The sequence below is a fragment of the Symphalangus syndactylus genome, chromosome 1 (assembly GCF_028878055.3).
Source record: "Symphalangus syndactylus isolate Jambi chromosome 1, NHGRI_mSymSyn1-v2.1_pri, whole genome shotgun sequence".
Lineage (NCBI taxonomy): Eukaryota > Metazoa > Chordata > Mammalia > Primates > Hylobatidae > Symphalangus > Symphalangus syndactylus.
The window spans coordinates 97,123,527-97,136,291 of record NC_072423.2 but is presented as its reverse complement, the minus strand read 5'-3'; the positions used below and the strand labels follow the sequence as shown (position 1 = coordinate 97,136,291).

At 41.0% G+C, this 12,765-nt stretch overlaps 1 protein-coding gene across 50 annotated transcripts in view; it reads right to left on the bottom strand.

Annotated features, from left to right (window-relative positions):
- PPP6R3 (protein phosphatase 6 regulatory subunit 3) overlaps positions 1 to 12,765 on the bottom strand; it is a 164,169-nt gene that overhangs the window by 21,537 nt on the left and 129,867 nt on the right. For 17 of the 50 annotated variants that reach the window (XM_063644225.1, XM_055270654.2, XM_063644374.1 and 14 more), the window contains 4 exons: positions 11,370 to 11,456; positions 6,458 to 6,555; positions 3,738 to 3,792; positions 2,754 to 2,884 (listed from right to left, as the gene is read on the bottom strand). In XM_063644225.1, the coding sequence (XP_063500295.1) occupies positions 2,754 to 2,884; positions 3,738 to 3,792; positions 6,458 to 6,555; positions 11,370 to 11,456 (371 nt within the window). The remainder of the gene's footprint in view (positions 1 to 2,753; positions 2,885 to 3,737; positions 3,793 to 6,457; positions 6,556 to 11,369; positions 11,457 to 12,765) is intronic. The other 33 variants (XM_063644343.1, XM_063644315.1, XM_055270681.2 and 30 more) reach the window with 3 other exon arrangements.

Genomic DNA, 12,765 nt, shown 5'->3' with positions numbered 1-12,765 from the left:
TTATGGTCTATCTTGGTAAATATTTCACACACTGGAATGTACATTCTGTGGTTGTTGCGTAGGATTCTTTAGAAATGTGCAACGAGGGCAAGTCAGTTGATGGTGTTGTTCAAGTGCTCCACAGCCTTACTGATTTGTACCTCCAATTTCATCAGTTCTGAGAGGGGTGTTAAAATATCTGGCTATCACTGGGGACTGCTCTACTTCTCTCTACAGCTCTACCAGTTTTTCCTCTGTGTATCCTGAAGCTCCGTTATAGGGTTGTGTAAACATTTAAAGTTGCTATGTCCTCTTAATGAATTGACCCCTTTATCATTATGTCACTTTCTTTATCCCTTTCCTTTGAAATCTACTTTGAGATTAATACAGACCTTCTGGCTTTTCTTTTTCTTACTGTTGACATATCTTTTTTGTGTTTTTATATATACTTGTTTCTTTGTATTTAAATCATTTCCCATAGGCAGCATTAATTAGGCCTCATTTTTTATCCAATCTGACCATCTTCGTTTTTTGTTTTTTTATCTTGGCTCACTGTAGCCTCGACTTCCCAGCAATCCTCCTGCTTCGCCTCACAGCAGGCACACGCCACCATGCCCAGCTAATTTTTGTATTTTTTGTAGACATAGGATTTTGCCATGTTGCCTAGGCTGGTCTCAAACTCCTGGGCTCAAGCAATCTGCCTTGGCCACCCAAAGCACTGGGATTCTAGGTGTGAACCACTGTGCCCAGCCAATCTCTGTCTTTTAAATGAGGGTGTCTGCATCGTTTGTTTCACATGGTTATTTCAGACTAACTCTATCATTCTGCTGCTCAGTAGTTTTGTTTGTCCAGGCTGCCCTTTGTTCTTTTTCTGCTTTCTTTTGTATTTTATGATTTGATTTTATTTCCTTTGTTGGCTTATTAATAATAACTCTTCGTTTTGTTATTTTAGTAACTATCTTAGGGTTTACAGTATGCACCTTTAACATCACAATCTATCTTCAAGTGACATTATAGGCCTCAAACCAGAAACCACCAAAACATCCATGAATAGAAAAATGAATCAACACATTGTAGTGTATCCTCTTAATGGAATACTACCCAGCCCCCACCCCCTCCCCCAAAATAGAAATGGACTACTAATACATTAGACAACATGGACAGCTCTCACATTAATTGTGCTGAGTGAAAGAAGCTAGACAAAAAAAGTATAATGTATTGATCTCATTTATATAAAACTCTAGAAAATGCAAACTAATGGAACAAAAAACAGATGGTTGTGGGGGACAGGACAGGAAAGAGGAAGGTATTACAAAAGATCATGAGAAGACTTTTTGGAGTGATGGTTAAGTTCATGATGTTGATTGGGATGATGGTTTCATGGATGTATACACATGTTGAAATTTCCACACTGTACAACTGAAATAAATGTAGTTTACGTCAAGTATGCCTCAATAGAGTTGTTAAATAATAAAAGCTGCCTTCTGTCATCAGTGTTCCCTCTGAGTATCAGGTGCCATCTCCCCCAGGACACTGTCTTCCCTGACACACTAAATTCTCTGTGCCTTCCACACATGGTGCTCTGTGAGGATACACTGTATTACTGTCCTCACACATATTAGTCATGCTGTGGGCAAGGATCATTTAGTGAACCCATTCAACCTAAGAACCAAAATCTCAGTAAATGATGGCAAACAAGTCTGAGTGGGACTTTATCCAAACAAACAAACAAAAATGCCATGAAGGTCTTTTTCTTTTGCTGTCTGGCTCTGGAACTATAGCAGCTCTCTTGTGATCATAGGAGATAAATCAACATGCACAAGACGAGAGCAGGAATAAATAAAAGATGCCTGGTCTAACAGCCTTATTCAACTCCCGTATCAACTCTGGACTGTACAGACAAACACAGCTTCACTTGCTCAAGCCACCACTGAGTCTGCTATAACCTGTGGCAACAAGCATTCCTACAAGAGGCAACGTAACTGGCAGCGAGAGGTGATGCTGAGGGACTCCCCGGCAAGAGGACTGGACGGCTGGGAGAAGGATGAGACAGTTTTACTTTTCATTGCATACTCTTTGATTCCGTTTGAATTCTAGGCCATGTGAAAACATTACTTATTTTAAGTAAATGAATGAGTAACAATAAATGAAATAAAAATGAAAGTTCAGCTGCTGTTCAAATATTCCTCTCTTAAGCTGCTGATCAAATATTCCTCTCTCTTAAATATGAAGATGCTGATAACGTATGCTCATATAACAAGATCTGTCTGTGTACAGAAAGCATCATTTATTTAGGTTCCTGTGATAAGGGTGATTAAAAAAAAAAAAAGGACTGGATTGACCCAGATATATCAATTGACATGGCCCTATCTTCCCCAAATAGATTAACTTTTAAAAACAATTTCCCCTTCCTTTGGGAAGTTTTCCATCTTTTACAAGAAACAACACATAACTGCTGTTGTAATTACTGGTGAGGGAACATTTATTTAGTAAAAGGCACTATGTGACTATGCTTGTCTGCAACATTTCCCCTTCGGAAGACGATGGGTCACAGCATTTCATGAACTGTGTCTAAACACCTGCAGCATTTTCAAGCAGATCACTGTCACACTGGAAGCACCAACTCCCGCCAACAAGGGCATTTCTGGCCATAACAAAAAAACACTGGTTTCTGGGTTAACATGTACGTTTGGGGATGACACAATGTATGTCTCATGATAATAATGTTCTTTATAGGTTGGCTATAATTACAACTATAACCAACTATCTTTCACCTGGATCGTCTTTGGGATTCTGGTGTGAATGCGATGTGCTTTTCCTCCCATATATCTTCCTCGTCAGAGCCACCATCATCAAACTGTTGTATTCTTTCCTTACAACATGCTTCAAACAAGGCAATATTTCCCTAAATAAAAATGAGAGGAAAAAAACAATAAAATAAATTTAAAGTCAAGTTATCTTCTCTTAAGCATTACCAATGTAAATTGCATTTTTTCACTGCTTTACAATATAGTGCCTATCACATACACCAAAATAAAATATAAACACCTAACATTAGTTTCTGTGTCCATAATAAGAATTCCCCTAAAAAAGGCTGGGTTTCCCTACAAAGATTAGCAAAAAGAAGCATAGACCATATCCTCTTTCATCTCATCAAAGCATTGTAATCCCAGGAGCCTCCCCTGTCCTGGAGATGCGGTCCCAGGTCTGTCCTAGCAAGGAAAAGCAACCATACTTATTTGCTTTTACTAGTCCAGCTGAGCAGTGATAACCTTCAATGGCTCAAATCAGCAGTTCCTACCTTACTCCACCAGCAAATAAGCCAGTGGTCTCTCATGCTAGTCAACATCAAATCAATAAACTGTCTCCATTCAGGTGACATGACTGTCTTGGTGTTTCCACAGAAATGCCTAGTAATGAGGGGCTTGCCCTGACCCAGTCCACATTTCTCTCCTGGCAATACAAAGGAGTCAAAAGCAGTGAGTTGGTGTCAAACTGCAGCCTTCTCTTTGAAGTCAAGTGTCTACGCTGCAATCACAAGTGACCCTGGTTTTATTAGCTCCAAGTCATAAACCAGGGCTGCAAAAATCACACGCCCACGGGTGCCAGGCAGGTCGTGGGACAGAGTGAAGTATGTAACACCAATTTAGGATTAGGGCGCTAGAGCACAGGGGTCCCAGCATGTGGCATCCACCATGGACTCACCCAATTTTTAACCTCTCATGTGCCACACCGCTCACAACAGAGTTTATACTTACACTTTCATTTGTATTGAGAGTAAAGTTGATGTCTGATACTCGATCAAAAGAAACACTGTAAAAAAAAAAAAAAAATAGAAGTGTAGGAAGCATTAATTACTATCGGCTCACAGAAACCGTATTTATGAAAGTTTCCAAATTTAAAATATTTACACTATCATCAAAATCTCTATAAATAAAAAACAAACAGAAACAACCTTCTTATATTAAATGATGCCAGCTCCCTTGGTATTAATGAATTTATGTAGGATAGGAGGGCTGCAACAGAAGCCTTCTGAGACATAAAGCCTTTGGGACACCCTCGAATCCTTCCTATAAAAGATTTTTAACATCTATGGTAACAACCATGGTTCCATGGGCCATACTAATATAACCAAGAAAAAGGTTATTTGCAAAGAACCAAGTCAAAACATGAAGTATACAAAAGCTGTCAGACACTGAGTGTTCTCCAGGGATAGTCAAACTCATACACAAAATACATAGACATCCATGAAATCTTATGCTGTAACAAGATATCATCTAGAAAAGCAAGCAGGGAGTAAAAGAATTCATTGCTAATTAAACATAAGTTTGAGGAGGAGGGGCTATCTTATGATTCTTAAAAGATTTGTTCTACTCAATCACTAGTCCAAGCATGCAATACAGACTGTAAAGAGATTATAGATCCTAACTAGGAAGATGAAGCAAGAGTCCAGGCATGTGAATGTCGAGACACCAAACAGGGACCTGCAGGGTCTGGTGTAAGGTGGTGGATCCTAGCCTGAGTAGAATGCTCCTGGGGTATGAACAGAGTATCTTCTGTTCTTGCTCTTTTTGGGTTAAAATGAGCCAATTCTCAAGGCAGGTAACAGCCTCCAACTCCTGCTGTTTACAGGGGCACCTCCGTTCCACTGTGCCCATACGGCATGTTTATAGCACAATTAAGAGCGTGCTGTAAAAATATTTTAGTTTCTCACATACCGCAAACTGCAATTTGTGACAAACAACAGGCTCCACTGGCTGTGGTTCAACAAATTATTGAGGATTTACTGCTTCCAAAAGACCACAGCAGATACTGGGTGTCTATGGCATAATCGCGTCTCCTGTGAGAGTCATTATCCAATATTCAAATACCAGCTGCCTTCATTTTTTTTCTTACACTCTGTGTCAATGAGCTATAATATCTACCTCAAAATATTTTGTTTATAAATCTCTTCTATCCCAATGTCAGATGCTAGACCACCTGTTTTCATTTCTGTTAACCACCTACACATTTTCTACTTGTTAATTCTGTACACTATCAATAATTCTCATTTCTCTGCTTCTTACCCTGACTGCAAAATGAGCGGTTAGTGTGTCTGGCTCTTGCAAAAAACCCAAATCTACCTTATGATGAGTCACCTAGAGACGAGAATACATGTAGGGCAGAGCTTTTCCTGCCAACCTGGTCATCTGCTGGAACGTGATGCCCCAGTCAATCACACAGGGATTAATAATTTTATTATTATTATTGTTATTGTTATTATTGAGACAGGGTCTCCCTGTGTTGCCCAGGGTAGAGTGCAGTGGTGTGATCCTGGCTCACTGCAACCTCTGCCTCCCAAGTACAAGTGATTCTCCCACCTCAGCCTCCTCAGAAGCTCGGACTACAGGCACACACCACCCAGCCTGGCTACTGTTTTTGTATTTTTAGTAGAGACGGGGTTTTGCCACGTTGGCCGGGCTGGTCTCAAACTCCTGACCTCAAGTGATCCGCCCGCCTCGGCCTCCCAAAGTGCTGGGATTACAGGTGTGAGCCACTGCACCAGGCCAGGATTAAGGACTTTAGATAATACTATTTAACATTAAGAGCTAGAATTAAGAACGGTGACTTGAATTCCTAAAAGTGTAATCTAATAAAAATAGGCTTCTGAGAAAGAGGTCAAACCCTACAGGTGAATGCTTCTTTCCTTGCTGTGATTTTTTTTTTTTTTTTAAGACCACGTCTTGGCCAGGTGCAGTGGCTCACGCCTGTAATCCTAGCACTATGGGAGGCCGAGGCGGGCAGATAACGAGGTCAGGAGATCGAGACCATGGTGAAATCTTGTCTCTACTAAAAATACAACGAATTAGCCAGGTGCGGTGGTGGGTACCTGTAGTCCCAGCTACTCAGGAGGCTGAGGCAGAAGAATGGCGTGAACCCAGGAGGTGGAGCTTGCAGTGAGCCGAGATCGCACCACTGCACTCCAGCCTAGACAACAGACTGAGACTCCGTCTCCAAAAAAAAAAGGGACCACGTCATGCTCTGTCACCCAGGCAGGAGTGCAATGGCACATCTCAGCTCACTACAACCTCCGCCTCCTGGGTTCAAGCAATTCTCCTGCCTCACCTCCCAAGTAGCTGGGATTACAGGTGCCCGCCACCACAACTGGCTAATTTTTTATATTTTTGGTAGAGACGGGGTTTCACCATGTTGGCCAGGCTGGTCTCAAACTCCTGACCTCAAGTGATCCGACTGCCTCAGCCTCCCAAAGTGCTGGGATTATAGGCATGAGCCACCACACCTGGCCACTGTAGTGTTATTTTAAGTCCTAATTATCCAGTCTCAGGGCCATTCTGCTGGAACTAGACGAATACCGTGGAAAGAGCAGGTTCCTCCCACTCACGAATGCTCAAGACTAAGAATCCCGCAGAATCACACATACATCTACCAAGAGCAAGGGTGTGCAAGAGCAAGAGCGGAAACAGGAAAATATACTCACTTGCCAATGTCATCTTGATCTGCAAACTTCTCATCGTTGAAGCCGAACTGGTCAATAAAATTGGACGTCATTTGTTGCATCTGATAATCAGAAAAGGCCTGGCAACCCCAGGACCAGTGACAGTGATATAATGATTCTAATGATATTCTACATACTATTTGCCCATTTGTGTTCCAGAAATCATCTTATTTACATAGCCATAGGGCTATAAAAGTTGGTGTGTTTTTCTAAAAGAAAAATCAAATAATTTCAGACACAATTTGCCAAAAAAGGAAACGTTTGAAATTTGGTCTACAAATCACTCTAATGCACATGTCACTGTAAGAAACATTATGTGACCACTCTGTCCTCTATTGTGAATTATCTTTAGAGAGAGGTTTGGATTAAGCCTAGTTTGAAGTGATCACATGACATGTTACAGTCTGAAATTATAAGGTGTATCAGTCACCTCTGGACACAACCAACTTTATCCTAAGATCCAACAAGTGGTGACCACCCCCTCCCTCCTTGCCACCTCCTCCACCCCCAATCTACTACAGCAAAATCACACCAGAGGAAAACCGACTGATGAACAAAAGCATAATCCTAGAAACAAAATGTTCAGGGACATTTCATTTCTTTTAAAAAAAAATTTAAGTCTTAGAGGCTGGGAAGAATATAAAACAAAAATAATTTCTACCCTACCTACCTTATGAAGAGGGTAAACGTTTGACTATTTATCCAAAATCACTCTGAAAAGTCTCTAACACTAGAAGACCCACAGAGGAGCCAGTTCTGTTTCCCTAACGCCAGATCTAGAGAGTACCAGACTTGTTCGGGTTTTTAGTTGACAATGGGGGGGTGGGGGTGGGGGTGGGGGTGTTATAATGGACCCAAGGAAAATGTTGATATTCTAATTTAAAACAAGCAGGCCCAAAGAAGCAAGTGAAATCAGCAAGTATGTTCTTACATATTAATCAGAAGGAGTAAAGAACATATGAAGACAAACTAGTGCCACCTCCTCATTCTAACCCAAAGAATAAATACAGTGACCAGAGCTTCATACAGATGAGACTGCCGTTTTCTGTGGGTGAGCCCATGAGGGGCAGGGAGGCGGCTGTTGGCTCAACTGAAGGCATCACTCCCACTGGCACTTGCTGGCAAGGAGGCAGCTATAACTGTATAAAACCACCTTCTCCTTGGTTCCACATATGGGCAGAGCCTACAGATTCCACCTGGCAGATGTACACTGCAGAAATGCCTCTACCATTAATTCCTGATTACTCATTCTGGTGGCAGGGAATTATGGCATGGATAATTATTGCAGATAATTTAAAAATAAACCTTATATTAGGCTTTGGAAGGTATCTATACTGCTTAGGTCTGAAAAAAAGCTCTATATGCCTAGTTTGACTAGCCTAGTTTGACTAGACAGAGAACCCAAAACCTCCCTTGTCGCTCATGCAAGACAACAGCACACCCACTGCCCCCCTGCTCACTCCCACTTTCGTGCTGCCCCCTTTCTTGCCCCCAGAGGTGATATTAGATGAGCACATGGGGTCAGGGAGCAGGGGGCAGCAAGAGACTGGCTGTGGAATGGCCCCTTGGTAAGGCATGGAGTGCAAACCAAGGCTGAGCATGGGGGTCTGGCTGAAAGCAGAAGGGTAGGGACAAGTCCTGGGCTGCTGGGCTGAGTTCTGGACCTATGAATGGACAATATGACAGCCAGCATTAATATTAATTACATCAAAAAGAAATCAGTTCCTCTGAATTGCAGCTTTATCTTTTATGAGGCAAAACAGATGCTCAGTACTTCAAAGATCTGGTAAAGAACCATGAAGTGATTCTGTTGAGTAAGCAGCATGAACCATGCTCTGAGTTTATCTACAGATCAGAAATGTGGTCACGTGAGGGACAAGTTCCCTTCCAATTGTTTTATTTTTCCCCTCGAAAAAAAAAAAATTTTTTTTTAAGAGACAGGGTCTTGCTATGTTGCCCAGGCTGGACTCAAACTCCTAGACTCCTACCTCCTAGCAATCCTCCTACCTCAGCCTCCAGAGTAGCCAGACTACAGGTGTATGCCATCACAGCCAGCTCTCTCAAAATTGTTATACCTCTAGTGATCCTAATGTGATTCTCCTGGGTGTAAAGGGGAATATTCCCCAAAATGTTGTTATATTTTAAATGCTTCAAAAATAGAATGCAAATACTAAATACGAATGTATACATACATCCATGTACATACAGAATACATATACAGATATATATTTATTCATCCATCTGGAGAGATACATAGCAACTGACACAGACACTAGTAACTTCCATGCAATAATGCACAGAAAAAAGAAAAATGATCAAATGTAATCCTTATTAATTCTAAGTCAATTACAGCTTCTAGCAAAGAACTTCACATTTCAAATCTCATTTTTACTAATAAAGCTATCAAAACTTACAAATATATGTAAGTGAAGACTGTTACCGTATTCTATTTAAAGGTATATAAAAAGTACTCTGAACTCTGAGAAACCTGTATCTGGAAAGCACAATATAGCTGTATAATTATTTTTAAAAAGCACACTTTCCTAGTACTGTCATCCTGGCCAAAGTCAGAAACTGTTCAAGTCACTGAGAAGTGAGCCAACCACTTTAAGCAAATCTCTTAACAGTAATGCCACCCAGGCAACAGAAACTACTGGTCAACTAAATGTGGCCTGATTGCCTACCAGCAAGCCCGTATGTGATGTGAGGTAGTGGGAAATGATGAGTCAGTGTTTCAGAGCCCATATGCGGCAGTCAATCTGAATTCTCCAGACCTCCATGGGGGCCTCACCCTCCAAACTCTATAAGGCAGAATCAGGGAGGTGGGGAGTCAAACACCAGATTTTAGGAGACCAGACGAGGCTAAAGGGAGAAGCAAATGGACAGGGCACAAACGCCTGGAGGCACTCCCCACTGGTGACATGGCTGGGTTACCTGGTTAAATTATCTGCCCTGAGCTCTCTACATTCGGGGACTTTATCAACATGATGCCCAACCTCAAACGTGAATGAGAACTTGAAGTTCAAGTCTACAAACTAACATTCTGATCTTAATGGAGATTATGAAGAAACTCTAATAAATTAACCAAGACTTTTTTGCATTCTCAAAATTTTACGAAGTGCTTTGGAGCGTATTTATTTTCAAAATGATCCATGATTGGTTTAAACATGCAAAGAAAAATGTACTGGAAGCTTGTCAATCAGAAAAGAGTAATTATTCTTCCACTTTGAAAGGTTCATATGAAGTGGGTAAATTTCGCAAGACTAAGAGCTTGGCGGGGGCTATTGTAAGTTAGTTTTGTGAATGAAATGGCTTCGTATGCACGTGAGCTGTCGGTCAAACAAACAAAATAATGTAAGAAAACTCTCCCCAGAACAGGTATGACCCTGGAACCAGATATTGTGAGAAATAAAGGAATCCACTTTCCAAATGCCTAAATTTAACTAAATCAACAGCCGAAGTTCCAAGTTTATTATTATTACTAGTAAGGTGTTCTTTTTCTTAAAGCTGTATTTCAACAGGTACAAAATTACCTTGATAATTTACATTTGATTATCATCAAGCTTCATTCTAGGGGTGGACCAATGTACAGCACTCAGGTTCATGGCCAACTGGGTGGACTATTTCAGTACCCTACAGGTGCTTCAGTGGAGGGAGAACCCATTGTCAAGGTGCTTCCTGGGACAATACCAGAGTGCTCTGGGAAAAGGGCTGCTTGCAGGCACGAGGGCTCACAATGAGACATGGTGGGCCACCGCCATGGCCCGTGCAGCCTAATAGCAAGCCAAGGCAGGAAGCTGTGCGAGCTGCTCAACAGTGCCCCCTATGGACTGGCTACTTCCTGACCCTAACCTCCGGAAATCTGCTGTCGAAGGCAGAAGTGTCAAGAATCAACAGAGAAGCCAGCCAAATGCTGAAATGCTACTTCAGACCTACCTACTTGGGAAAGGTAAACGCTAAACTGCCTGAGTATTAAAATCAAACAATTGCTTAGCTCAACCAATACTGGAATATGACAGGTGTAAGACTTAGAAGCCAAAAGACAGGGCCAGCATAATCATGTGAAGCTTCATCTAAGACGAAGCTTAGAGACTAAAAAAAAGAAGCCAAGCAACAACATTCTGTGCTGGGTGGGAAGGTGTCCCCGTTAATTCTATTGCTGCACCAAAGCAACATGTAAGCCAAGGCATTCTGGTCCTGGCTAAGGACAACTTCTCCATATGAAAAGCTGATAGCCTGCAAAAGGGCTTCTGTTTTTCACTCCCATACCTAGTAGAGAAGTGAAATCATTTGTCACTTCTCCAAGAACTAACAATGGATGATAAATCAGTATATTTATTATTCATATCGAGGCTTTCCCCCACAAAGATTATAAGCAGGTGGTAAACGGAGATGATAAATTCAGGGGCAGGCAGAGAGGGGTTGCAATGAATTACTTCAACTAAAAATTTACTATAGATGTAACTATAATAGGACTTATATCAGAGGTACTCGTGAGAGTTTACTTTTACTTACATTTTAAACGTCTTATTTCTATTATTTTTACCAGCAGATCTCTACTACACAAATCTTTAAGCAAGAACTCAACTATTGTAAAGGTCTGTGTAACAAGCATGTGTGAGATGCCTTCTTAACTATTCAGTTCATTCAAATCTTCTGAAAATGTACTTGACTCATCACTGTTATCAGGTATGGAACAATCCCTTGAAACATAATCAATATAAATCTATCTTTCATGTACCCAGCACTTCCTACTTTAAACGCTTTGGTCTAACTAATTAGTAACCCAAATCACATTCTAATACATAATCTGACTCTGAAGCTGATTCATAAAAGGCAACTAAACTAAGCATTTAAAATAAAAACAAATAGCAAAGCTTTAGGCGTGACTCACTTGCTGCAAAGAAGAATCCTGTGAGAAACCCGTTTCTTTAAAGTCAATTTCATCATCACTGGATGAATGAATATGGCAGGTTGTAACCTATATGCATAAAAATGTAAAAGACTATTTAACACAGAAAAGTTTTGGACATTTGTATCAGCATTTTTATGGAAAAATCACATTTAGTTTTTCTCTCAACGTGTAACAGAAAAAAACGAAAGTCAGTCACAGTTAAGCTGCCAAACCCGCCCAATGTATCAAGGGCACCCTTCCTTCCCTCGGGCCAGGCTGCTGCCCTGCCACTCCCTTCTAGTTATTCCACTCCTCACTAGTGACATCGCCAGAAAACAGACAAGAAGAAAGGTGAGTTACTCCATTTAAGTGATTTTGATAATCACCTCCAATTAAATGTTTACAAAAGGAAAGACAGAAGTAATGGCACAGATGAAACATAGAAACCCTTTTTATGTACAGGGCCTGCAGGGTCCAACTGCAATCCCCAGGGATTACCAGTGCGCCACTCAGAGGTCAGGTTTAAATATAACCATTTCAAATTCTTGGACTTCCTGCCCACACTAAGAAAACCACTGTCCAGTAGTACTAAATGTGACTTGAGTCGATAGCTTCCCACTCACAAAAGACCCCAAATCATCTACCCCTGAAAATGTGCACCCTACCCCCAGAACTTACAACCAACTTTCAGTAATTAAGCAAAAACACAAACATGAACTGCTCACCAATTCATCGTTAAGTGATTTTTATTAATTACAAATGTCACACAATATTGGGGGGAAGTATTAACAATCAGAAATCAGATAAACAAATAATTAAGTACAGCACTAATAATAGTGATTGCTATATGGCAAGGGATAAACATGGACAGTTTGTAAACTTCTAGAAAGAAGTACTATATTTCTGCGGGTAACTTACACTGTATTCTCTGAGTTGTTTATTCTGTACTTTTCACAGGAGTGTTTTGGGCAGGGAATGTCATCTTAGGGAAGACACGGGCTGCTGCTACCTGCCAACTCATGAAGCTGTACCTAACTGGCCTGGTCTGTTTTGCGAAGTTGTTCCAGCATTGGTTCAATAAATCCACAGTAGAATTCAAATAGGTCTGTATAGGGTATGTCTTGTAAAATTCTGAGCAAATCACTGCCTGAGTAAGATGAATCTCCCTTCCCTTTCCCCAACCATCTTTGGTAAAGACACCAAGCCTGGATGAAATTAAGCCGTGATAACCCAGTGTTTCCAGTTATTTCACTCTCCATCCTCTCAAAGGTATAGATAAAGCACTCCTATTCCGTTTGTGAATCTGGCCTGATGAAATCAAAGGTAGATTCTGTGATCAATGAACAGTACCTGCTTGAGTCAAGAGTGGCTTTAGTGAGTTACTGGGTAAAGATGT